A 26,974-nucleotide genomic window follows, 5' to 3' on the forward strand; every position below is an offset into this window, starting at 1 on the left:
TTTAGATTGAAACGCGTCTTCTTTTTGGTCCTGAACCAAAATTTATATTTATTTTCTGCTCCCCCAGCCAAGAGCCTGTTTTGCTGGAATTTTTGTCGGCGGGACTTGTCAATAAATGATGCAAGAGACCGCAAACGAAAATGCCGCCGGTGTACTAAGATCTGTGAAAGATCAGATCAGCCAAAAAAACAGAAACATAACAATGGCCGTTTTCACACTAAAGACGAATAATCCGTCTAGACGGATTATCCGTCTGCTACATTTTCCGTCTTGGTATGGGCCGTTTTCACACTAGAGACGGATAATCCGTCTAAGACGGGTTATCCGTCCAGCACGGATTATCCGTCTTAGTGTGAAAACGGAACAGTGTTCATTTTAGACGGATAATCCGTCTATTTTTATCCGTCCGATTTTCCGTCTATCAGACGTCTGGTGTGAAAACGGCCGATGAAGCAACGCGTCCCGGCCAGCCCTTTCCTTTCCTTTCTTTCTTTCTTTCTTGCTTGCTTGCTTGCTTGCGTGCTTGCTTGCTTACTTGCTTACTTGCTTTCGCTTTTTCTTTTTTTTAATCCTATTTGGGTATAAAAAGTTATCGATATTGTAGTTTTACAACGGGTTTCCTCTTGTTCATGTTTGTTCGTTTGTTTTCTCTTTTGAATGACCGATGATTGCGTTACATGTATTACATTCACGTGATCTGCCTCGCTTTAGAGCACTTCTTCATCTCTTGGCAACACGTGTCGACTTCGTTCATACACTCGCTCGCTCGCTCGTTTATACGCTTAGACATAAATGGTGCTTGCGTCTCTCATAAGTCCATCATTTTCTTATAATGGCATGCAGAGAGAAAGACGAAGATACAAAGGCAAAAGGCAAAGAGCTTTGGGCAGCTTTGGAAAGAGATCCGCTCGATAAGGAACACATAAAGTTGCTTCTCGAATTCGGCGCGCCAGCGAATTTCCGAGAACCAGACAGCCGAAAGCAGGTAAGCTGTAAAATAGATTGAGAAGCCTGTATTTAGCACTACTTTAGTTTTAATAAAATATTAAATGTTTATTCTGGTTTACAATGTAAGAGTAACTTGATTTCATTTCACAAATACGTCAAGATTTGTACCTGAAATTGTTAAAATTTGGAAGTAAACATGCTGACGGCGAGCTACACTTGACTGCTCATCGATCACGTAATTAACGTGTACTCTTATACTACGAAACAAAATACGATAGCTTCTGAGCATCCAGAAAATAACAGCGATACTCTGCTTGTAGAAATTATGCGAATACTGAACGAGAACATGAAGTTGATAGGAGCAAACGTATATTAATAATATAGTCAAGAATTGTGCTTCTCTTTGAAGACAATGCAAGTCGAAGGCCAACCAGTCGGCAAATTACTGGACTACCAACCGCAATAAAGTCAGTTTTAGTAGGTATACGCTGCTCATTTTTGTTGATTTTTCGTAGGCGCTTTTAATGCAGTTTTCAAGCTTTTGCTTGTGTAAAGTATACGCTGTTTCCGGGGAAAATTCCCTTCTTGTGTTTTCCGTTTCGCCCGGAAGTACTCGAGGCTTCTAAGAGTTGAGTCGCTTTCACATAAAACTCTTGGCTTCCGGAGAATACCTTCTTGAAATATAAAACATTTCTAGAAAGAAAATAACACTATTTTATAACTTTCATGCACTCACAAAGGCTCACAAAATAGAATGTTGTCTTGGTCTATACGCGTTTAATAGCCTGACGTACTTTTGACGAGACATAATTTTAGCAAGACATAATTTTAGCAAGACATATTTTTAGCGAGACATGCTTTTAGTGTGAGATACTTCACTTAAAAGTTTGGGAAATTTGTACTGTGATACAGAGCCTTAAAAGACTCTTAAAACTGAAGAAACTTGCATGGCAGAAAGCTTATTCTATCCAGATCGTATTCTGGATGTAGAATTTTTTCGGGAAAATTCCCACTTTCAATATTTGACTTGCTGTCAGACTTGTTTAATAGTAACTGTCTTAAAAGTATACGAAGCTTCAGCAGAAGCGAGGCTTTGGTAAAGAGTCTTACCATCTTGTAGGAAACTGCCTTTTCATTAATGCAACATTTCTGGCAAGAAAATGAGACTATTTTGATACGCTTATTTTGCAGCTGTCACATACACAGGGGTTGTTTTAACGATAACAAGGAAGTAGAGTCTGTTAGTTTTAATAGGAATACAATGTACTGCTACAATGGGACACACTTTTCTTTAAAATTCATTCTCTGAAATATTTACGGTCTAAAAACGTGTGATACCTGAAAACCTAACAATTTATAACTTAACTTCAATGTAAAACTATTAACAAATTCAACCCGGCCGTTTACCAGCTTTCTTCATTTGTTTACATTTGTTTTCTTCACTTTCTAGTTGTTGGTTTTTATGTCTGCATTTTAACTGGACCTATACAGGGAAAATAACAAAGTTGATTTGACGTGTTGTGTTTCCATATAGACTGGTAGAACCCCCCTCCATTTCGTAGTGTCGGATGTAAATGGCGATGAAGAACTCATGGAAATGCTGTTGAAGCATGGAGCAGACACAAATCTAAGTGACTCTGTATGTTTCTTTCACTTTCTTAGTAATAAAGTAAAAAGTTTAACTCAGTTTTAATTACTTAAATTATTCAATAATTGTTCTTCCTCGACTCATTACTGGCACTATACCTGATCATGTCATTTCTCTTTCTTACTTTTACAGTTTGCTTTAACGCCACTTCATCTGGCAGCCGAGAAAGGAAATTTAAGGGCTGTGAAGAAACTCGTTGAGAATCCTTACAGTCCAGCTGATCGCAACAAACGAAACCGAGTAAGGGCTCGCTCATTGTATTAATCTAGTGATACAGTATTCTTGGTAAGTGGAAAAAAAAATATTGGTAACAATTTACTGTACTAAACGTGGCCAATTCTGCCTTGAACTCAACATCCAATTTTACGTTTTTCGACAGAAATATCTCGTTGAATATCTATAACTTTTTTCTTTCATGTATATTCGTCAAAAATTATCTGGCGCAGGCTCTAGCTGTTGCTTCTAAGAGCTGTCAGAAGAAAACGGATTTCTGGTAAACATAGCCTACGACGAAATCAAGCCACACCGAAGTACAGAATGATTGCTCTGCTATGGCAAGAAACAGTGTGACAGTGTTTGGCATAACCTGTAAAATACAGTGATGTTTTAACATCGGACGTTGATGAACCCGGCTTCTCGATATGCTATTTTAATTGAGTCATTTGTCTTTGCTTTCCCATCCTGCTGAACGACAAGAGTGATGAAATACCTGCTCAAGTAGCTGAGAGCAAGCAACAAGAAAATGTTTTGAAGTACCTCTTGAATGATGATGCATACGAAGTAGATGTCAGCTCTGATGGTGATGTCGTGAACGTTTCATCAAGTACAGGTATGTTTTTGCAAACACTTTGGTAACATCAGACAAGGGAATTTCACTCCCAAGCCTCGCTTTGGAGGTGCAGTCATAAACGAATTCTCAAAGCAGCCAAGATGGAAATTATAATCATCTTAAACAGCATGAGGGTGGTTGAGGCTAATAAGAATTTCATGTTAACATGGCTTAACCTGAATCTTCGGCATAGACATAGACATAAACATAGACAGTTTATTTTACTTGGTCGCACACTTAGCTATGGTAACGGTGTGTCCCATAGACTAAGATAAGCAGAGTCTACAGGACGCACCAGCCAGTTAACGGGTACGCCAAGAAAACAAAATAACAAAGTAAAAATAATATACAACCCCTTACCCGGTTTTATGTTTCTGCATTGACTTTCTTGCAGGTTCATCTGTCACCGTCAACTCCCCGGGTGGAACTGTGCACATCATGGTAGGCGACAGCAGTACAATGAATGTTAACAAATGAATGGAAACTAGAGTCACGTAAGTAAAGGGAAAAGCAGTTCTACCTTAATGAAGGTACATAGAGAGCTAATTTGGGACATAGTCCGGCTCGTTGATAGACCAAATTAACTCGATTCACTGGTGAATCTTCTTTATAATTTTCAAGCATAGTTTAAGGGATTCTCACCGAGCGAGTTTCAAGGATTCCCTGCACGTAAATTAATATTAAGACTTTAGAGTAGCAAGATGTTGAAAAAGGGACTCGTTGATTGTACAGGGCCGCCCCCTCACGTTCCCCACCATCACCTCCCTTAAAAAACCTTTCATTTTCAACAAAAAAAAAACGTGTAAATCGATGATTTTATTTACGTAATTTATTTGATTCCTTGAAGGACCACCGCATCCTTCTAAGAACGTAGGAAAACAGATTTTTGTCGCATTTCTTGCAGGTGTGTCCCACTTTGGAAAGACACAATACTTGTAACGAGGGTAGCAATCTAACAGCTTCATGCCTGCCGGAAGAAATGAACGATGAGTCACGAGCATTCAGTTCTTTTGCCTTTAGGACTATAGAGTGTCCTAGTACATAGACGAGTCTTTCCCAGTAGCAAAAGTATAGTAGCAAATCTGCAATGAAAACGTGAAAGGCTTGGACGATGGATAGAACGTAAACGTTAAGGGGAGGAGCTTTTAATTCAGAATTTCCTTCACCCGGGTTCTGGTTTAAGTCCTGGACACAGTCTGCAACAATGTGCGCCAGCTATCAAGCATAAATGACGGCTGTTTTCTACTTTTTCTCTTTGAGGAGCAAGTTTAAAGATACTCGCATCAAGTTGTTTGGGATAAAGCCTGGATATCCAAACCTAGTAGGAAAGGTTTTAGTGGTGCATCTAGACACCATGCCATTAATATACATTGCACGGAACACTCAGCGTCTTTATTCTCTTTGTGTCCAGAGGTTTTGTAGGCATACACTAGGGGACATGTGGCGGGGGCAGTTTCGGGCCTCGTGTGACATGCCGTTGTAAAGAATAAGTTCTGCTGCGTGATCAAACCTTTGTCCCAACGACAGGTTGTACGAAACTCAGTAGGTTTAAATCCGTGATGCATCCATGATGCAGTGACAAAATGACCGCAATTTTCAAAGTCGCATCGTGTGCACTGGTCTTGCAAACTAAACTGTACACTACATCACGTTTATATACCTCAATCCGTTTTGTGTGCACCAGCTGGCGTACTATCCCTACAACATGCGTCCTATGTATACAGGCGAAAACCGACTTCCAGAATATGAAAGTACTGTGCAATAGCTCAGTTTCCTTTGAATGGTCACACACTAGGGTTTCATCTACAGACTTAAAAAGTTTTAACTTAGAACTATCTTCCACAATATAATAAAATCTTCCACAATATATTCCACAGTACCACATGAAAGTAATGCTCGTTAGCTTTCGTTTGAATGGTCACACACTAGGGTTTTATCCACAGACTTCAAAGTTAGAACCACGTTGTACAGCATAATAAAACAATACCACATGAAAGTACTGCTCAGTAGCTTTCGTTTGAATGGTTACACGCTAAGCTCTTGTCACAGACATAAAATTCGTACCTGCGTTTCAAAATATCGTAAAAACAGAACATTGTAAAATTCTGACCAATAGCCCTGTTCACGGATAATTTTTCTCATTTGCATTACAATGTAATCCAACGTGGATGCGAGGCAATTTCGGGCTAAAACTACAAAATAGCCCGAAATTGCCTCACATACATGCTAGATTTTATTGTAATGCAAATGAGCAAAGGTTACCGTGAAAAGGGCTATTCTAAAAGCAGTCTTTGTCACGGAAAGTTAATTCTAGGACTGTGTAAGTAGTTATTTATTTATTTGCCTCATTTTGTTTTTATTTTATTTTATTTATTTAGGTTTATGCTGTTGTTGTTGTTTTTTTTCTTTTAAAATAATGTATCATGAAACCCGCCTTTATTCGGCAATGCTATAACAGGGTATCTACATCAAAACTTTACACTGCATGGGAATTAAAAATAAAAACCGAAAGTGTGTTTGTTTGTTTAGTCTGTGTGTTTAAGAATTGGTAAGCGGAAACAAGGTTTGATAATTTATCTTTCTCGAAAGGAAGTACCTGACTTGTCTCTTCAACCCGCCAGTCAGGGTTTTTTAATCAGACACTGTCAAATTAATTATTTTGGTGATCTTTCAGGTAATATAAAAGGTGTTAGAAAAAATAATCTACCTGCACTATTGCATGACGTTTTCCTAGCCTTTTTCTTTGTTATTCAAATCAGCCGTTGCTGGTTTTAGAGAAGAGTGAAATTTCCAGAAAATAAACAAGATTGCTTTTAGAAATTTAGTTTTAGGTTAAGGATTGAATCGAATTATAAAACTCTTAAATTTGTTGTAGTCATTAGTTTCTCAACTATCTTTTCTTTAAATCTGTTCTGGAATAATTATACCAAATCTACTTTATATTTTAGGTTTGGAAACGTCTTTTTTAATCAGTGCTTCGTACGATCGATTTTTTTATTTTGGCTACGCTGATTTAATAACATCATCTCTTTGCGAAGACAGAGATTAAATATACCCACCATCCACTCAGGGTAGCAATTTTCAATACTGTCAAGCTCGCGCAGAAATGAAATGGGTCGCTGCGTTTCTGTGCCCTGTTGCTATTCTTATGCAAGTTTCTAATTTTCATTTTGTGGCCATGCTATGAAAACACGATGTTTGCGCTTTTAATAATTGACTTTACATAACACACACAAGCCGTCAGTGGTTTCTAATAGTTTGTCCACTGTGTTAACCAATCACAGTCCTTTGCATTCCGTTATGAGCAAACATACCTCTCTTTCACTGTGAAGCCCCTTATTACTTCATTCATGAATAATGAATTGACTCGCGCCTTTTACCGAGCAGGTGCCTTGAAAATCAACCAATTTATATTGTTGTTTCTCGCGGACCACTCTCAAAGATTTCAGTTCCAACCTGAAATTTTCGTTTTGTTTTGACTATAGTCTGGTCAATTGAATCTTAAGATGAAACGATTATTAGAACACACAGTTTAACATTTTGCAATCAATAACGCTTGCCAGAGTGGACATTTTTCTGACCGCAATAATAATATGAACACTTTGGGAGGTTTAGTGATCTCTATCCTGGTCATTACGGTAAGTTGCCATAATTATTCTTTATTTCTCTCTCGAATAATTGCATCGCTTACGATGTATATTGTAAAATGTTCATGGTATGTTTTAATTTTGTCTTATCATGTTTAGGTCCTAATTCTCATAATTTCAAAGCAGCCACTGGCTGAAGAATTATTCTGCTCAGGTATTGGTCTATTTTTATGTTGAAAAAAATTGTTTAAATGTAAAGGGAATATCAATTTGCCTGAAAATCAATGAGCGGCTTTGACTTGGAAAGTGTTGCTCTCTAAATACCATAAACATTATGTTCAAAGTGAAACTGGAACTGAGGGCAGTCGTATCAGATGCCAGCTATCAGTTATGAAAGTTTGAGTAAGTGTTTTAGTTGTCAGTGAAGAACTGGGGGCATTTGTCAGCTGTCAACAAGAGTATTACGGTTAAGACAAGATTTGTCAGTTAAACTTCCGTTTGGGTTGGCTGTCGAAGCGTAATGACCCGTTCAAACCCTTGAAAATGACGAGTGTGTCTTAATAATATTTAATAATTTTTTTTTTATTTTCAATTGCTTGTTGTTGTTGACTCGTCTCTCAATAATTGTATCTCTGTTTTCTTAATACATCCTATGATTTTCTAAAGGTTTTAAGATAATATTAAGTTGTGAGCTTTAGACTAGTCAGTTGGCGCTTCGTCGGTAACCCAGAAAATGGTTTTAGCCCGTTTGCATGTAAAGCTCACGAGAACATAATTAGAAACCGAGAGTAGACCGACATGCTACCCTTCAAGGTGTCTCAATGTCTTCAGTTTCACGACAGGATCAATTTCCAAGAAAATATTGTTAGCGCACTATAGTTTTCATTTTTATCCGTGGATACAGCCGTTAGAGATTCAGAACCAAGGACTATAGCATACATGGTTAAGATGGATTACCAGAAACACGAGATGTTAAAATGTTAACAGGTACTATTCGAGTCAGTAATAAATTATTGACAGGAAAATGAGCCGTTCAGGAGTTATGTAAGCACTTTGCTGGTTCTCATTTATTGAAATGACAAAAAGTGAAATATTCAAAGATAGATAGATATCCACGTGGGAGTGTTTGAAATCTTTGAAATGTCAACACACCCCGGCTATTCTCGCGTAAAAATTGGGATTATTCACAATAGTTGCATTTTTTTAAAATTAGCCCCAATGCAACATCTTAGAGACAAAATCCGCCTTCCGATAATTTGTAAGTTAGCTAAGCAAAGAAAACGCGTTGAGCAAATAGAACTCCAGGGTTGGTGTCGGAAGCTTTCTTACACAACATTGACATGTTTTCTAATCACTTCTGTGTATTGTCAGCGGGAAGCCAAGCGTCTTGTAATTACACGCATTTGTTAGCGAAAAAAAGGGACAAAAATCTCGCTTATATGGGTTCTTGAATGTATCTAGCTTAAAGAAACTGGTGACAGATTATTGCATAAGTGCTGTAAATTAACAAGGCTTGCGCAACTAATTAAACATTTTTGGAACAAGCATTTGATAATGTCAGTTGTTTTCTTTTAGCAATTAGACGGCAAGCTTAAGATTTCAACGAAGGAATATTGAATTAACGTTCGAATTTTTCCTACTCTATGTCTATTTTTGTTTATTTAATCATTTATTATTATATGGATTTTCTTGCGAATCTCACAATTATTCGAAGGATCTTTTGGCTCCCTTTACAAAAAATTACCTGATTTTTCGAACCAAAGTATTCCATTCTCCTAGGTGCTTTGAAAATACGGATATCCTTGACTTTTTTTTATTCAATTATACGAGGAATGGAGTTTGGCTACTTTGAATTTTTTAGTATAATTCTAACTAAATTTCTTTCAAATAACGATTTACAACTATTTCTCCACGTAGTACGAAACTACCCGCTTTGGCAAAATTGCGCTCGGACTGAATTACCATTTGAAACAACCAATATTGTACAGAAACTTATCAGATTCGCCAACAATTTCGATTTTTTTTTAAGTCGAGTAACGGGAAATATAATTTACTCTCTCAGTCTTCCCAGGAATTGTCCAGTAGTGTTTCTAAATGCCCCTTTAAAACTTTCGCAAAAATGAGAAAAGATTACCACGTTTAAGACGACCTCCAGCCACTTAACAATACATGTCATGGCCGATAATGTACGAGGGCTCAGCCAACCAGATTGCAGCGTTTGCATCAGTATTCTAGTAGAATTCAACTAGAAAGAGTCAACCACGAACTTGGCGGGGATTTACAGGGATTGCAAAAGAATGTCTTCTTTCTCTCGACAAACACCATCTGTGCCGAAGCCTCAAACGTTTTTGTGACATTTAGTTTTGCCTAGGTTCTAGAGATGAAAACAATTAGCTGGTTCTTGAGAGCATTGATTACAGAAAACTGCGGATGTATTTAAACCTATATTACTATCGATTAAGTAGACTTTATAAGAAGATCTTATGGGTCACTTTTGTGTGGTAACAGCAAGAATTAAGGTTCCTGGCCATCGGTGGGAGCTTAAGCGCAGCCTCAGTTTCCTCGTGTTGGGATAAACTTTAACACTTAGAGTGACTGTCTTAACCCCAGGAGTATAAAAGAGTAAAGGTGCTCTATTAGGGCATGGATTAGCGTCCCTGAGCCAAACAATAAAATAATTAAACCAATGGAAAATTTCAAGGGATTAGTACATAATAAGGGTTTAGGTGTCTTAAAGTTACTATGAAACACTGAAGTATTTGACCAACAGGGTTAACATGAGTCAAGCATGAACTTAGTCCCAAACTGAACGATACGGGAAGACGTTTTTGAATTCTGCCGTTTGCTCTTCTTTGAGCATTTTACTTCCTATCTTCATCTTGGATTAGGCACACTTCGTAAATGTGGGAGGACACTCAGTCACAATTTTACTTTTTTTCCTTACTATTTTTTTTCCAGCTAGGAGAAATGCACATTTCATACTAACATCTCATCCTCGCAATTTTTTTTCTTTGCAGATCAGGAATTTTATTTTGAATTTCCTAACGTTCAGCCAAATGTTAGCATTGACCGAGATACAGACATTGAAGCTTTCACCATATGCTTGTGGTTAAGTACCTCTGGTGCCTCGAACCTTGGAATTTTACGCTACACTGACCAGTCGACGTCGAATGTCCTTGTTGCCTTGTCTTTAAGCCCTGGAGGGCATCTAGATTTTTCGCTCTTTGGCGAAGATAGGTAAATCTTTTCATTGACCTTAGAGGAGCTCAGTCACGGTATTTTGAGTTATTTTGGCCACGTACAAAATAACATTTAAATTGAAGGAAACCTGAAAATAATAGTTTACTAAGATAGAAAAACACCAAAGAGATAACAAGAAACCGTAAAGGAACAAGGATGGTTAAGGATGGAGAACATTGACCCCGATTACAAACGACGAACTTGAAAAATTTAGACTAAAGTTTTTAAGTTGAGCAAACCGTGACGTGGCTCCTTTAATACAGGAATTAAACTTACTTTGCTACCAGACTTTGTGCCGTCAAAATGGTGAACGAGAGTGCAGAAATATATATTTAACGATTGAGCATGGTTAAGCGCTTATCGTGGAGGTGGGATGATTTGGAGAGCACGAAAGAAGTGTAAGAGTTTCTCGAGGCGCACGCAGGTGAGAGCAATGATTTTGCTTACACCATGAGATCATTGGATTATGTTGTAAGGCTAAAGGTAGAAGATGACGTCATCAACAGATAATCCTCTTATGTTCGCCAGAAATTAGATTGGGTCTGCAAATAGAACGGTTTTCATTTGAGTGTCGAAAAGTAATTGGTTTTGCACTTTCTTCGCCACACGATTGGCTTAAAAAACTCGCGCCTCTTTTTCATCCAATCAGTAGTACAACCAAAACCAATCGTGACGCGTTCGCATGCATTTTCCCGCGCTTTGCGTCAGCTGCCTGTAATTACCTCGAGTTTTGATTGGTTCACTTTATTGTCTGTATCCTTTGTGATTAGCTAGAGTGGTTACTTTGGTTTTGGTTTTACGACACTCAATTGAAAACCACTCTATCACATTTGATTAATCAATTAAATGGCCAGACATGATTAATTTCGTCTGCTTAAGGTAGCGAATTCTCTCTCCGCTGTTGTAATGTTCTTTTGTTGCTGTTTTTATCAGGCAACTGCAGGTATTACCCGGTGTTCAGGCTGGCAATATGCATGGTCTGTGCGTGACGTGGCAAAAAGAAGACGGCTTCTTTATGGTTTATTATGACGGCAGGTTACTTCTGACTGGAGTTGACTTTAAAACCAGAAACCTACTATCGTCGAAGGGAGTCCTTACGTTGGGAATTGGAGCACAAGGTCGGGTGTCATACACAGGCAGGTTAAGTCATGTAAATGCATGGCCGTCCGTTTTGGACCACCCCCAACTGGCTGTTCTTTCTTCCAAGTGTGGAGTGCAACGCGGGGAACTTGTTTCGTGGCCGGAGTTTAAGCAGGGTATATATGGTGGTTCTGCGATGGAAGGACCAAGTTGCCCTTTTACCGGTAAGAGTGAACTAGACCCTTAAAAAGTTTTTCTTTCTCGTTAATTCTCAGTCAGATTTTATATTGGTACAAGACCTTTCTCGGCGCGCGTTTATCTGTGTATCGCGAAGGGCCCGTTTACACAGGCGAGTTTTGTCGCGCAACTCAGCGCAATTTTTGTCGCGTCGAGATTTGCAATTCAAAATCGCGCTTGTAAACCAGCTGCGATTTCAATGCGGTTTGTCGCCGCCCCATCGCAGGAGTTTCGAACGTGTTCGAAAGCTTATGCAATTCTGATTTGCGACGATTTCTGATTTAAAAGTGACAACCACGACTCAGGTGGGACACCTCGGATGGTGTTTGCAACGTATGATGACACTCTATTTGTGCGGTTAATTCTGATGCGATTGACATGGCGAACAAGGATAAAAGTCTTTCACAACAGCACCACCCCCCCCCCCGAAAAAATAAAACAACAAAGGAAAGATAGTAAAAACAGGGAAACCGACGGGAAAACCCACTTTTCACCACGCAATTTTGTAAAGGAACGTGCGCCTACCATGTGGTGAAATGCTGCTGATGCTTAACGTTTCTCGTGGGTTGGCATCGAATCGCGGCAAGTCGCGGAGATCAATCGCCAAAAATCGCACTGATATTGCAGCTGGTCGGAGAGTCGTGTTTTATCTTTGTTTCTAATAGTACCTTACATTTGTCTCCATGACAACAAGAGACAGGTTTAAACGTTGTCTTCAAATGCGTGAATTATATTAAGCATTTGTGTTACTGACGTCATTTACATGGTAAAATCTCTACCGCTTATTCGACAAAGCCATCCTTTTAGCGCATTCCTAATGTCGGTAATGTTAGTACCCCTTGGATAACCTGTCATACCAATGATGGTCATACCAACCAGAACGGCAAGAGCTTATAACTGATAGCCGGCTCACGAAAAATACGTATCATGTAATATCACGAGTGAGGGAAACAACCAATAAACAAACTTCACAGTTACGTCAGGCAGACATACACTGAAGTGTATCTGATGAACGGTTAGACCCTATTAAAATAGAAATAGACCGAGGTTATTTGCTTGAGATAATATTAGCTTCTTGTTACGGTTTGGTTAAACTGCAAACATGGAAGGTAAATAAATTAACGTTTCCATGGAGATCAATCTTTTACTTTTTTTGTTAGCCGTGTATTGGAAGCTTAACGCCAACATTTATTTTTCAGAGACTGACGTAACAGATGAACTGAAGCACTGGAGGCTTGATGGAAGCGATAACGAGCTGAGGTTTATTTCCTTATTGTTTTGTCGGTTTTAACGTTGACCATAGGGATCGTTTCTCTATTCATAGTTATCGTTATTCTCTTCTTGATAACACTTTCTACCTATTCCCCTCTTTGTCCTCCTCATCTTTCTAATTCATATCCATCTCTGCACACACATCCGCCCCACATCCCCACATCCGCACATCCCCACATCCCTCCTTATCTTGATCTTCATCCTTGTGGTCATCCTACGTATCCTAACTCGCCTACATGTACAATTTTTATCCTCATCCTCATCCTCATCCTCATCCTCATCCTCATCCTCATCCTCATCCTCATCCTCATCCTCATTTTCATCCTCAGTCTCGGTCTCAGCCCCAGCTTCAACCTCATCGCCTTCCTAATTCTTGTCATCCACTCCCACCTCCCTCCTCCTCATCCTCACCCTCACCCTCATCCTATTCCTCATCCTCATCCTCATTCTCATCCTCAGTCTCAGTCTCAGCCCCAGCTTCAACCTCATCGCCTTCCTAATTCTTGTCATCCACTCCCACATCCCTCCTCCTCCTCCTCCTCCTCCTGAATCATTATCCCCACCCTCATGCCCCCTCAACTGTATTTCTACTCTGATGGTCATCTTCCTCTCCATTCTTATTCATTTTCCTCTTTTCATGCAATTCCTTATCGTCAATCCTCGCCCAGATCCCGTTTATCCTAGCTCATCGTACTTAACCTCGACCCCTCTCTTGCCTCTTCATAGTTTCCTCCTGGGAATTTTCCGCCTCGTTCTTCTCTTCTCATCATTTCTCACCATTTGTTTGGTGACTTGCCGTTGTCGTCGTGGTTTGCTTAAGTTCCCTAATTACAATCACAACCGCCTTCATCACTGTTACGCCTTCTGATGATGGTCTCTCTGGTTTGATGACGGTTATATAGTACATACATTCATGTCTCCTATATACTCTTTACACTCTGAAAATTGCCTTTTAATATAGCAGCGATCGAGGTATTTTTAGCCAGTTGCAAAAAACATTCACGTACAACTAGTGCTGAAATTACACCAGTGCAAAATTGTATGTATCATGATGTATCTGGCCTTTTAGCTATTTTTGTAGTTATCTTCACAGCACCGACTCTAAAAGGATAAAATGGCATCAAAGAAAATCTTTATTGTCTTAACGAATCAGTAAGAAGGACAAACGAGCCTTTGCTTCAACACCTTTGACGCAAGTTATTCCCTTCACAGTCCCCTTTACAGTGCGTCCTTTGTGGAGGGTCGCCTTGACGACCATAAAGCTGTTTACCTGGATCAAACAATGGCCTATCTTCAAGCACCTTTCGTCAATCTTGGCACGACCTTTACCATTGCTTGTTGGGTAAAACTATTGCCATCCAATCCATACTTAAAGCCAATACTCTTCAGTCAAAATGGCGGATCCTTAAACGGACAATTTTGGTTTGGTGTCGATGCTGACAATAAACTACTGTTTGAAAATACGATCGGGGTCACGTCAACTCGCAAGGAGGTAGACGAGCCGCTTCACGAAAAACTGTGGTTGCACGTGGCTGTGTCCTTAAGCACTTCCAATGAGCTACTTTTGTACATTAACGGGCTCAAGCATCTGAGTACACCTCATTCATGGCAGAGTCCTAATAGTGGTCCATTCGCCATTGGACAATTCAACAATACGTCTGAAAACGATTATCTTTACTTCCATGGATTTCTCAGTGACCTTTACGTGTTTTCAAGAGCTTTGAGTGCAGAGGAAATTGGAAAAATTATGGGTACGTACTAGTGGTAGTTCCAGAGCCCGGCTTTTCAAATTACGATAAAGCTAACCCAAAATTAGAGTGAGTTTGGATTGCCGGCAGTGTTGTAACTTTTCACTAATCTTTTTTTTTTTTTTCTTTTTTTTTTTTTTTTTTTTTTTGCTGTCATTGTCATTCTGGATTTTGCAGCTTTCTTCAGAAAACACAAACCATGGAGACACTTTATGCAAAATATTTTGATATGTTAATGAGTTATAATCGGCTTTCCAAGAAACTTACCGGCCCTGAAGGCTACCTGCTAAAAAAAATGCAAAGGCCGCGGACTAGACGGCACGACATTTTTCTTTAATTTTAACGCTCGAACTATTTCCCATGACTTTCGAATTGAACAGCATGTGACACCTGGATTGTTACCTAAAAAGATGAATAAAATTTGGCGTGTTTCAAAAAGGGTAGCAACATGTGGGTAGTTTTGTCTCAGTCAAGGTCAAAAATTGAAGGCTTTAAGGCCATCACCCCAACTAAACTTCCGTTAAGTACACTTCCGGGTTTGATGTCTCAAATGAGAACCAGTCAATATGTATGAAAGCCGTTGAGAGGAATTTTGCCTTTGTGTTCCTTGTTAGGTCGCTCTTTGCCTTGTACTTTCTCAGAGTGGAGCTCTCACCCAATGTTAACACCCGGACAAAAGCCAACGGAAAATCGTCGTACCAAATCGTGTCCAGGAGTTGGTCAGTGCACTGAGGTGCGGGCCTGGAAACCTGGTAAGTACCCAGTTATTAAAATGCACCCAGGCCTCTTAACCAGCACCAAATCAGCCGTCGCTATGCATCCTTCCAAGCAAGCCACCATTTCTTTCCCAATTATATATGTACCAACTATGAATACCGAGACCCGGTGAGACTCTTTTCAGTACTCCTTGTATAGCTGTAGCATCAAAGAAACACTACTTAGCGTCAAAACTGTGTATTATCAAATGATTATTGGCCGGCAGCTTTTACTGGAATGGTTGATAATCGTCAGTACAGGTGGATACAAGCCAGCAAAGAGGTCAAGTACACATGGTGAAACAAGTGTTGTTTCCGGTTTAAGCCACTGTCACTATGAATTTCGTTTTCTCCAGACCCTCGGAATTCGACGTCTTAAGTATTGTTAATCGTTAATTTTCAAGTTACTAATATAAGCGTCTACTGACGAATCATCACAGTTTTGATGACGAACTGAAGTAAAAAAACACAGGCCAGTTTGTGTGACACGTGACGCCGCTTAAGTGCGCGCGGTGCCGAAACGTCGCACAATTCCAATGCTATGCATAAATGATTTATTTTGCTTTTTTTTTTTCAATGCAGCTGACTGTAGAGAAGTGCTGTTAGCTGGAAACAAAACTTCCGGAGTTCACACAATAAGTCCTTTAAACAACGAATATGAATTTGACGTTTTCTGCGACCAGGAGACTCAGGGAGGTGGTTGGACGATCATTCAGCAGAGGAACGACGGCTCATTAAGTTTCTTCAGGACGTGGGATGAATACAAAAATGGTTTTGGAACAGTTGGCAGCCAATCAGAGATGTGGCTCGGCAATGACAAAATTCACAGCTTGACCACCGAAAACACTGAACTTTTGATTCAGTTGGAAGCGTTCGATGGCAGCAAGGGATTTGCAATGTACAGCGACTTTCACGTTGCAGGGGAAAACGATCATTATCGACTTTCTCTAGGCGATTTTTCAGGCAATCTTCCCAATAAACTAGGGACGCATAGTAATGCTATCTTTTCAGTGGGAACCTGTGCAGACGTCCAGGGAGTTGGCTGGTGGTTTACTTCTTCATGCGGTGGGGTGTTGCTAAATTCTCAATATGGACAAAACACCGGCAATATGACGTGGGACGACTTTCCCAATTCAGGCGACGCTGGTGGAAAACTCATGACAACTAGTATGAAAATAAGGAGGACAGAAGGTGAGGGGTTACTTGAAGTTCCTTTCCTTTATAACTCTACATTTTTGGCTAAAGTCACTGTAACTACCGAAAGGAGCCGGGTGTGCTGCTGTCGTATAATGTTAGGTGATTATCTAAACCCAGCAAAGCAACAGCCAGCCGAGAGAAGTGATGCTTGCTATTTAAAATAAGTTTTTAATTTTGTGGTTACGATTTGTTATTGATGGGCCACCGAAAATGGGAGAAATGAAAAAAAAAAAAGTGGTGTAGAATTTTCCTACGTCTCATGCAACATCAGAATGAACGAACTTAACTACATGTTCCTCACATAGTCCACAATTTACAGTTTTACAGATTTTTCAAAACATTTACTGTCTTATTTGCTCAGATTCCTTTCGAACGTTCTTCGAATTTTGGTTAAATGACACACACTCAGTGTCCAACCTTCAGCGTGCGAAGTTGTGATGTTCAGCAGGCGTTCTAGTCATAATAGGAAGTGGAATTGCCGCAGTTGTGGCTCCGCGCCAACTCATGACTTAATATTACTGAAACGCGTATTACGCAAGCTGAGAGGGAGGGAGTGGGTGGGAGCAGGGGTGAGGGAGGGAAGGAGAGAGAGAGAGGGATGAAGAAGGAGAGATCGGAAGGAGACAATTGAAAGAGGGAGTGGCGATATAGTGGTTGGAGGGAATAGGTGGGTTAATGGGTATTTTACTGAATTCGTTTGATCAAATATATTATTCCTTTTTTTTCAGGTTATTCAGGAGACTATACTTTAATTTTTGGAAAAAATACCGCAGAAACAAGTATTATTCTTTGGCGAACCGTCCTAACAGAGTTCAAAGCTTTCACTGTGTGTCTTTGGCATAAGCTCTACGTTCAGGAGAATACGATGACCTTGCTGCGATACTTTGCAGAAGATGGAAACTTCACTCTGATTATTAAAGACTTCAACGATGACGGTGGGCCCTCGTTGTCCTTAATTATATGGCCGAGGTATGACTCTGAGAGTTTGAATTTTTTTTTTTTTTCAATGAATTGATTAGAAGCAGACTTAGAAATTCAAATCATACAAAATAATTTTGAAGAATCGCCGCACGCTGCTGAGACATATATACATCAATGAGGTTTATACTTCGAATATCTAAAGATTTGGTTTGAAACGAACTATTTTTTATCAGCAAGTTGTTATGATAATTTCCCTTGTTTCCGTTTAGTTTGAAGATTTTCTGATACAGTTTTGGGCACGAACTTAAAAAATGTCAAGCTTAGCTTCGCTTTTGGTGCGGAATTCTAATTTGTTCTTTAACTTGCAAGTACTCAAGGCATGTAGGTTGTGATGAATGAAATTATCCATTTCCTGCAGCTTCTGTGTCAAAACGAGTCTGGAAAAGCGCTTTGCAAGCACAATTCTCAAACTCATTAATAATTCATCAAGTTTAAACAAAGGAAATCATGACCGTGACGGTGTTTGGATATCTGATCTTAATTAACATAGATTTTTACGATTTTGGTTCTCCGTTTTCTCCTTAGTTTTAGTTTCGATTGAGAAGATCTAACAAACACTCGAGACAGTGTTTGACCACATTTCCAAACACCCCAAAGCTCGTCAAAAATACTCCGCTGCGCGTCGTATTTTCAACTCTCTTCTTGGTGTTTGGAAATGTGGTCAAACACTGTCTGTCGTGTTTGATATATTACTTCACTACTTGTGAAAAAGTAAAAAAATAAGAAAAAGAGTGAAGTAATCTTATGCTAGAAGACTCGTTTTACATGAGGACTCGTTTGGAATCCGAGACACAGGACAACTTTAATTGGAAATGGCTTTTCGGTATCAACAAATACTAGGAGTGCATGTGAACTTTGCATTCGCTTGCATTGTTCATAACTAGCTGTAGTGCCCAATATGTCGCCTCTATATAAAAACTAACAAGTAACAAGTAAGTAACAACAAGTAGCAAGTAAGTAAAAACTTTATTTAACGAGGGTAGCACATTACAGTAAAAACTGGTAAACCAGTGGCCCTCAATGTAAATTACAAACAGTAATAATACTAGGACAGATACAGCAAATTAAAAATTACAAATATTGTCTAGAAAATAAGAAAAAGTGTATACATTAGAATTTTAAGATAAAAGACATTTACAGGAGTAGAAACTTTACAGGAAAAGATTGGATTAACGCCTGACGTTAGTGCCAAAGTTTGATTGGATAATTATTTGCGAAGGTATAATGAAACTACCCCCGTTTCTCATTTGTTTGCAGTTCCGGGAAACAAAGAGCAGGTGTGAAATTTCCAACGCCAGATGGCAGCTGGCACCATCTGTGCGTTTTATGGTCAAATAGTGGAGGAAAGGCCACTGCATACATGGATGGCACTTCAACATCTTTCTCCGAGAGAATCGGCGACGGGGTGACATTCAGTGGCAGCGGAAAACTGTTGTTTGGGGCCGTTCAGGCAAAAAGCTCAAACCAACTTGAGGGAGAAGTATCGTACGTGAATTTGTGGGATAAAGTTCTATCAGAAGCTTCTATTCAAAGTATCGCGCAATCGTGTCAAGCAGAAACGGGAAACCTTTTACAGTGGAGCTTTTTTGCAGCCATGGCGGTGGGCACAGTGCAATACGTGCCGTCCTCCCCATGCACGTCAAAAGGTATAGTCGTTGATTCTGCTTTGGGATGATTTTCCATAGCACATACTCCCCCCCCCCCCCCTCCCCCGCCCTCGTTACTCCCACTCCACCCGGCAGTATTCTGAACCCACTTTACTAGTTTCTCTGTATGCTTATGAGTTGACATACACTTTCTGCTACATAACACAATGCGGTTATTGAAACCGACACCGGTCAAGGCCAGAACACCGACTCCTGGATCGGAATTAGACATGTGCATTATGGTGCCCACCCCAAACCCCCTCCCCAGCCCCAATTCTGAAAAAAAAAAAGAAAGACAGGGAAAATAGCGCAAAATAAATATCAAGTGTTGACTAGTGCAGATAGTTTCGTACACAGGTCTCACACTGATGCTGAAAAGTGAGTCCGTAGGAGATCTGGGCTAGTTATAATAGTACAGATAAACTACCACCCGCTTGTTTACAATTAATTCTGCCAAACTCACTCTAATCAAACAACTAGTAGACAGTTAGCGCACGAGGACGTGTAGTACATGCTCCTCTAGTGTTAACCCATAAATACCGAATTCACCGTGCATTTTAATTGGTTTTGACGAGGAGTATAGTGAGATGCGTTCAATGTTTTATGAAAATATCATTGATTGAGGAGTTTTTGCCATGAACATATGTCATGTTTTAATGTTAGTAAATCGTCAATATAACGCTCAGTCTTTGCTCTGTTGATTTAGAAATGTATCACTGGAACTTTGACCAGTCAAGTACTACAGAAAGCATTGACCTGAACAACAATCACATCGCCCAACTGAGTGACGCAAGGGTATCCGCTGACCAGCAGTCCCTTGTGATCGAAGACCAAGGTCACTTTGTGGCGGAGAATATCAGTTCAGATCTCAGCAAGGATCAGGGATTCACAGTTTCATTTTCAGTAAGGCAGACAGGTAACTATAGGTCATGCTAATTTCACGTCATTTTGGGTCACGATAATGTCACACCATCACCAGAATAATTCGATGGTGATGACGTGCTCTGACCTTTCTAAATGGTTGTTTCTTTGGCGCGAAAATTCAAATTCGAGCAACAATCATCAGAGAACACAACACGGATGGTGAAAGAGGAATCTCCGTGATTGTATAGTATGGTGGAATTCGGTGGCAATTTAAGGAAGCTCATTCACGGTATTTTGAGTTATTTTGGTCACGAGCAAAATTTCCTTTAAATTGAAAGAAACAAACCATAAAGGAAAAAGGATGGAGAAGATTAACACGGATTTCAAACGACAAACTTGAAAAATTTAGGCTAAAATATTCAAGATGCACAAACCGTGACGTAGTTCCTTTAATGTATGTTTTTCTTTAATATCCTCTTTCAGTTATGTCCTCCGATATACTGAAGGATGACTTTAAATCTCTCGAAGCGCTTCGCTCAGCCTTACCAACATTCATCCGTGACTATGCAATGTGGAAGCGATGTTACTCCGCTGACCATTCATCCTGGAGCACTGCGGAATTTCATTCCAATTGCGACTCTAAGGGACCTTCTTTGACTGTCATTCGCGTTCGGGAATACGTGTTCGGTGGCTTTGTTGAACAGAGCTGGGGAGGTAGGCATTATAATAGAATACGTCAGTCGATGAAAATAATTTTATCGCTTCTATCTTCTTCTTCGTCTTGTTCTTCCAAAATCGTAGCTCTTTTTGTTGTCAGACTATATGGCTCGCACCTTTGAGAGAAATCAAGTTCCAACGTCATTTTAGCTAAAATTACAGAGGCTTGTAGCACAAATAAAAGTAACACTCTGGATCTATGGATCACGCATTCATGTACTGTACATTCGTAGAATGACATATTTACCTACCGCAAAGACAAAGCCGGAATTTTAAACTACCATAAAATCACTTTATTTAATATGCTTGTGGTCATACGGTGTATTATGTTCGCTTCTTTTATAAGGACACTGCGTAGCCGGGATATTTTCTCTAAATGGGCTCCTGTATGGTAGCTCCGATTGAAAGGCTGAAATGATCGAAACAAACACTGATTGAGCGGGTGTGGTCCACAATTTATACACTTTGACTTTGTAATCCCGGACTGGTAAATTCCAGCATAATTTTATGGTTCCATAGACTTATCAAACCTTGAAAGCTTGATAAAGCATCTTGTTACAAAATGCATGAAACGTTTTTCTCTTTGACGGAATAAAAATTAAATAACACTTTAATCTCATTTCAGTCTTCTCTTTTTTAACTATTTCTGGCTCTTTTCGATCAACTGATTATTGTCTTTACAATTCTAAAGTGACATGAGAAGAGAGACTTTTCTCATTAACAAAACTACTATTCAGAGAAGGTATATACACTTTATTCCACTTAATTTATCCTCGCATACACAATTGATCTCTTTTAAAATTACACTGTACTAACAGCCACTCGTGACATAGCTGTTCTACCTTTTATCAATTTTTATCTTGTTTTTATTTATTTATTTATTTATTTATTTATTTATTTATTTTTATCTTTCTTTCTTTTTTATTCTCTGTTCAGGAACATCACAAGATATTGGACATCAGCTCGAAGGATTCTTGTTTAGCCTGTCAAACCCGTCAGGCCAGTCATCCCAGTTTTTTCCGATCCAACAAGAAAAAACATCTGCCAGAACAGATCCTCAGCTTGGGCCAAGCTTCGGACAACGGGACCTTGAGCTCTTTCAAGACGAGGCTGGTCGACTCATGGGGTTTAGTAGATTAGGTGCTTTTTTCAATGTGACGAGTATTTCACTGTCATCTTCTGAAGCAAGGAATTACTTTGCTGGTTCTCAGAGTTTCTACCCAGACCAGGTGGAAGTGTTTTATTACCACGGTAAGTTGATACTGTGTAAAATATACTTCACGATTTTCCTCGGTGATCTTTTTCATAAACCTTAAAATTGCATGAAAAAGATATTCCATTCTGTTGCCGTCATTATCTTATCTTATCTTATTTTATTTTATTTTATTTTATTTTAGTTATTTATTTATTTTTTTGCTCTTTGACTATTAAAACTAACAAGATTGTGAAGCGAAACAGAATGACAGTTCGAGATTTGCTTGGTAGTGAAACTGAGGGTTCCTAACAAAGCTAACAACAAAGCTAAGAAGGGAAATGATTGTTAATTAGAAAGAAGGAAATAATGCTGTCAAAGATGTATCTGATCTTAATGCAGTCTTTGCCGTAACAAGTCAAGTTGTTTTCTGCTGCAATTTTCCTAATCCGTTATACTCTCTAATTGTTCTAACACAGTAATGTGTCCGGTTCTTTTCGTTTTTAATTGTTATCTCGTCATAGTGTGCTGCGGCTGCGTCAGTTCTCAGCTGTTCTCCTTCCATAATATTGGACCATCCATGATATATTCCCAGTCTCCCAGTAGAGAAAGTAGTTATTCCACTCCTAAGTCACTCAAGCGCTATTTCGCAGTAAGCTAAGAAGACGTTTTGGTAGATTTAAGGATGCTTCTCTTTGGGAAAATCCAAGATTGGATTTTGCGTCTCTTTACTAAACAGATTCATCCAAGATACCTCGGATCAAGGTGCGTCTAAGAAACCGAAGTATCCTTGCTCAGAGTGGATTCTATCGGTTCCTTTGATGCCACATGATCCGAGTGATTTTGGATTAATTTGTTAACTAAAGAAACGCAACTTTTTTGTGTGGATTTAAAAATTCTTGTATTTTGATGTTGTTTTTCATTCAGTGCCGTCAACACCAGTTGGACTAGAAAAACAATCAATACCTGATGGCAACTTTGACAGCTCTTCAGTATTAAATGCTACCACTAGTCCACATCTCGCACGCTTAAATGAATTGCGAGATTCTCGGGCCTGGTGCTCAAGTGGCGCAAATGCAAGTGAGTGGTTGGAAGTATTCTTGGGCAAACAATACACTTTGACCCATGTAGCTCTTCAAGGTGTTGGGGGAGGTTATGATGTGACAGCCTTGACTGTGAAGTACGAAAAGACTCACGAGGGACAGAACTGGATAACATACAGCAAGTTGGTTGATGGCAGCGAAACTTCTAAGGTAATGCTTCCTTGTTATGTTTGTTCTGTTCACTTTTGTTCCTCTTTTGTCTTTTGTTTTGTTTTCTTTGTTCGTTTGTTTTGCTGATGTTGCTGTTATTGTTGTTGTTGTTGTTGTTGTTGTTGCTGCTGCTGCTGCTGTGGTCCACTCTCCTCTTCTCTTTTCTCCTCTTAGCTTCACATCTCTTTACTTCTCTTGTCTCGTCTCGTCTTGCCTCTTCTCTTCTCTTCTCTTCTGTTCCCTTCTCTTCTCTTTTCTTCTCTTCTCTTCTCTTCTCTTCTCTTCTCTTCTTTTCTCTTCTCTTCTCTTCTCTTCTCTTCTCTTCTCTTCTCTTCTCTTCTCCTCTCTTCTCTTCTCTTTTCTTCTCTTCTCTTCTCTTCTTTTCTCTCTTCTCTTCTCTTCTCTTCTCTCTTCTCTTCTCTTTTCTTCTCTTCTCTTCTCTTCTCTCTTCTTTTCTCTTCTCTCTTCTCTTCTCTTCTTTTCTCTCTTCTCTTCTCTTCCATCTTCTCTTCTCTTCTCTTCTCTCTTCTCTTCTCTTCTCTTCTCTTCTCTTCTCTTCTCTTCTCTTCTCTTCTCTTCTCTTCTCTTCTCTTCTCTTCTCTTCTCTTCTGATCTCTTCCCTTCCCTTCCCTTCCCTTCCCTTCCCTTCCCTTCCCTTCTCTTCTCTCGTCTCGTCTCGTCTTACCTCTTTTCTTCTTTTCTCAATTTTTTTGTTTGCCTTCCCGTCTCTTATGTTTGGTCACAACACTACAGAACACCTCCCGTAGTGAACTGCAGTTTGTCAAGTTTGTTTCTGAATTTTCGCCCGCAGATAACAAGAAATCTAAAGCACTACATAGATGCTGCTTCAACGGATGCATGTACATTTTATAATCAAGTGACTCTTATATTTTAGGTTCTTCAGTTCAACCTGTTATCGGCCGGAGTTGTGGTAAAAGAAGCATTCGTTCCGCCTTTCCAGGCTTCCAAACTTCGAATTACTTTGACTGAACAAAAAGTGTTATGCTTGAAAATGGAACTATATTTTTACGATGCAGGTTTGTAATTGACCTGTAGATGGACCCATATTGATTGTAGCTGGACTTGTTAAAATATGTTCGATAAAGTCTTCTAAAGATCTAACAGGGCAACAGCAATAGGTTGATAACTCGCAATTAACACTGAACTACTAGTCCTCAGGGAAACAGTCCAGTTAATATTATTCCCGAGAATGTCAAAGATTAGAAGGAAACGAAAGTAGCTGGTGTCCCAAGGGACCATTCACTAATTGATTTGTTGGATTGTACGACGAAGACTTTAATCTTCTTAATCTTTAGTCTTCGGAAAACATTCAATAAGAGCACACGCTTTTGGAGAAAAATCCCTGCTATACAACAATGTTGCTTCATACTACCCAATATTGGGTTAACGGTCAGGGCAGATGATTCAATTCAGCAAACGTGTTGGCCGAATCAATAGTAATTTGGACTGTGGATTGAGAGGTCCGATATCTTGCCCTGGCCACGGTTATTGGGTTCTGGGCAAGATTCTTTACTCTCACAGCGCATCTAATCATTTAGGCGCACAAATATCCTTCCAGCGAATTCAGTGATGGTTAGAACCCTGTAGATGGGCTATTATTCCATCTAGGGGGAAGAAGAAATACTTAATATGCAGAAACCGGTGCTATGGGACACTTTGAAGCGACGCACACTAGCTCACCTTTGACAGATGAGCGACCATGGACCCCGATTCCTGATGTTTGAACGGAGTTAACCTTTTATATCATTTTTCGTTATTTTGTCTTCTCTCTCTCTTAAGGCTGCTCATTGGCACATGGCCTTGAAGATGGGACGATCCCCAATGAACGACTCACTGCATCGTCATCTGACGCGACAAAAACGAACAATCACTACTGGCCGCTAAGAGGGCGTCTGAACAACAATGCGGGCTCACGTACGTGGGGACCCTATAAGCGTTCTGGAGAATCTGGCACAGTGGGTGATTGGTTCCAGGTGATTGCGTTTGAATGAATGAGCATGTCAAATCATCAGCATCAGCACGGGAAAGTCACAACCTGTATGGCCTAATTTGGCACATGCTCTGGTCGACTCCTGATTTTGGGCAAGAGGGTTTGATTCAAAAGAACGATCCTTAGTACCCTATGATAGTTTTCTGAAATCGTTTATTAGTTTTCTATCTCGCTAATTATATAACAGGTGCCAATTGTGACGTGACCGTGAAAAAGCCGGCACTTTCGGATCCGCCATCAGTGGATTTCAATATCTTGAGAAAATATCAGATAATCTCATGATAAAAGCTCTCGGTAAACTGTTACTTCATCTAAATTGGGTAATATTCATAAGAAGCTTTGGGGTCGGGTAGCCACGAGAAGCTCATTCTTTAAAGGCCGTTTAAGAGTAGAGTAAGGAAGGAAGAGAAATTCCTAGAAGGAAGTAATAGAGAGGGAAGGAGCTGGTTGGTGAAGGGTATTTCAATGGCATTTAGTAGGTGTGGGTATTTCACTGGACATTTAGACGTTTTTGAGTCACCTCGGGATATGCTCCTCTGAATGAACTGTGATATCGTTTATTCGCAGGTTGACTTACAGCAACAAGAGGAAGTAAAGTGTATCGCAACCCAGGGAAGAGACACAAATTTACAGTGGATAACGAATTACCAAATCGCGTACAGTTCAGAAGGAAACGACTGGAAGTTTTATGATCAAAGCAGTGACGAAATAAAGGTGATTTATTGTAACGACCTAGAATGTAGACTTTCTTTTACTGTTGGGGTCGAACACAAAGTGTGTATAAGGGCCTGGGAAAGGGCTGTGATGACGTCGAAACACCTGCACGCCAAATTGAGAGAGGAGAAAATTAAAGGAAACCTGGATAGTAGGCATTCGTTCAATCAATGCTAATCAATTGAAGATTGCCCCCAAGTAAATCGTTGTCATTTGTAAACGAAACTAAACACCATATCCTACGGGCTTAAAACTGCGCTGCAAGAGTGCTGTTTTTAATAACTATTGCGACCCTTTCCAAGGAAGAAACAGTGCCCATTTCAGCTATGCACCATCTTCAATCGGGAGTTTATACAAACAATGGAGTGTTTCTATCGAGGACCTATGGGCTGCTATAGTTATCCATGGAAATTTTATGTTCTAAAAAGACAATGTTAGTTTTTAGTTTTTACAGTGGCGCGGTATGGAGGAGGATCCTCCTCAAATATTATTCAGGGACAATGTGTCTGCATATCAGCAGGCCGGCATCCTTAGATAACGCACCTACAGTACATGAAGATCAGAGGATGTTTAATTCTCTTTGATCAACCATCGAGTGACATATATTCATATTTCCTTCGCTGAATGTTAGGAATTTGATGCAAATTCAGATCAACATTTGGCCGTCACCAACTGGTTTGTTCCATCTTTTTACGGAAGATTTATTCGAGTTCATGTCACCGGCATCAATAACTACTGCAGACTACGGATGGAGTTGTACGGTAAACGTACTAACCTAACAGGTATCTGGAATTCGTCGCTGTGTTCTTTTGTAATTTTTAATATTTTGTCCCTATGACGGGTAGAAGTGAAATAGGCCTCTTTTTCGCGAAATCCGTCAGAGGCTGCTGTAACTATTATATTGTTTTGTTACCTTTGTAAGTTTCCCAACTTCTAAACGCATTTCTTGCCTTTATCTTGAATGGAAATCGATTTTAAAGAATTGTTTTCTTTAACATTCTTTCATTCGCCATCTTTTGCTGAGAATTTCATGCGTTAAAAGCGAACAGGATTTG

At 39.6% G+C, this 26,974-nt stretch overlaps 3 protein-coding genes across 8 annotated transcripts in view; 2 read left to right on the forward strand and 1 right to left on the reverse strand.

The window, feature by feature from the left end:
* Positions 1-804: 804 nt before the first annotated feature.
* Positions 805-10,114, forward strand: LOC145469803 (cyclin-dependent kinase 4 inhibitor B-like). 3 transcript variants are annotated; one of them, XR_014042366.1, is made up of 7 exons: positions 805-985; positions 2,483-2,587; positions 2,729-2,836; positions 3,293-3,425; positions 3,820-3,919; positions 4,330-7,226; positions 10,030-10,114. XR_014042366.1 is itself a non-coding variant. In XM_081453614.1 (5 exons), exons 1-5 carry the CDS (start codon positions 833-835, stop codon positions 3,900-3,902), a joined length of 582 nt encoding a protein of 193 aa, XP_081309740.1. In that variant the 5' UTR covers positions 805-832; the 3' UTR covers positions 3,903-10,008. The 3 variants fall into 3 exon arrangements, 1 of the variants encoding a protein (XP_081309740.1); XR_014042365.1 differs by having other exon boundaries at positions 3,820-7,226; XM_081453614.1 differs by lacking the exon at positions 10,030-10,114 and having other exon boundaries at positions 3,820-10,008.
* The window catches only part of LOC145469679 (uncharacterized), a 159,729-nt gene continuing 142,762 nt past the window's right edge, over positions 10,008-26,974 (forward strand). For 2 of the 4 annotated variants that reach the window (XR_014042355.1, XM_081453434.1), the window contains exons 1-15: positions 10,173-11,556; positions 12,769-12,829; positions 14,054-14,592; positions 15,204-15,341; positions 15,927-16,535; positions 17,270-17,510; positions 18,780-19,168; positions 19,875-20,084; positions 20,516-20,746; positions 21,686-22,000; positions 22,869-23,194; positions 24,090-24,231; positions 24,995-25,188; positions 25,773-25,919; positions 26,551-26,701. Coding sequence is in view for 3 of the 4 variants with exons in the window: in XM_081453434.1 (XP_081309560.1) it covers positions 11,223-11,556; positions 12,769-12,829; positions 14,054-14,592; positions 15,204-15,341; positions 15,927-16,535; positions 17,270-17,510; positions 18,780-19,168; positions 19,875-20,084; positions 20,516-20,746; positions 21,686-22,000; positions 22,869-23,194; positions 24,090-24,231; positions 24,995-25,188; positions 25,773-25,919; positions 26,551-26,701 (4,027 nt within the window). In the remaining variant the exon portion in view is untranslated. Of the gene's footprint in view, positions 11,557-12,768; positions 12,830-14,053; positions 14,593-15,203; positions 15,342-15,926; positions 16,536-17,269; positions 17,511-18,779; positions 19,169-19,874; positions 20,085-20,515; positions 20,747-21,685; positions 22,001-22,868; positions 23,195-24,089; positions 24,232-24,994; positions 25,189-25,772; positions 25,920-26,550; positions 26,702-26,974 lie in introns of all 4 variants that reach the window. The other 2 variants (XM_081453433.1, XM_081453431.1) reach the window with 2 other exon arrangements.
* On the reverse strand, positions 23,282-23,697 carry LOC145470357 (uncharacterized). The gene has a single exon (XM_081454194.1). The coding sequence runs from the start codon at positions 23,695-23,697 to the stop codon at positions 23,371-23,373; it is 327 nt and encodes a 108-aa protein (XP_081310320.1). The 3' UTR covers positions 23,282-23,370.

The sequence above is a fragment of the Orbicella franksi genome, chromosome 15, assembly GCF_964199315.1.
Source record: "Orbicella franksi chromosome 15, jaOrbFran1.1, whole genome shotgun sequence".
In the NCBI taxonomy this organism is placed as follows: Eukaryota; Metazoa; Cnidaria; class Anthozoa; order Scleractinia; family Merulinidae; genus Orbicella; species Orbicella franksi.

What these genes read in the sequence shown, in the direction of transcription:
- LOC145469803 (XM_081453614.1), top strand. Translation starts at nt 833, where the DNA reads ATGGCATGCAGAGAGAAAGACGAAGATACAAAGGCAAAAGGCAAAGAG. An exon ending in ACACAAATCTAAGTGACTCT is followed by an intron (nt 2,588 to 2,728) that starts GTATGTTTCTTT and finishes TTACTTTTACAG; the next exon opens with TTTGCTTTAACGCCACTTCA. An exon ending in ATCGCAACAAACGAAACCGA is followed by an intron (nt 2,837 to 3,292) that starts GTAAGGGCTCGC and finishes CTGAACGACAAG; the next exon opens with AGTGATGAAATACCTGCTCA.
- LOC145470357 (XM_081454194.1), bottom strand. Translation starts at nt 23,697, where the DNA reads ATGGAAGAGAAGAGAAGAGAGAAAAGAAGAGAAGAGAAGAGAGAAGAG.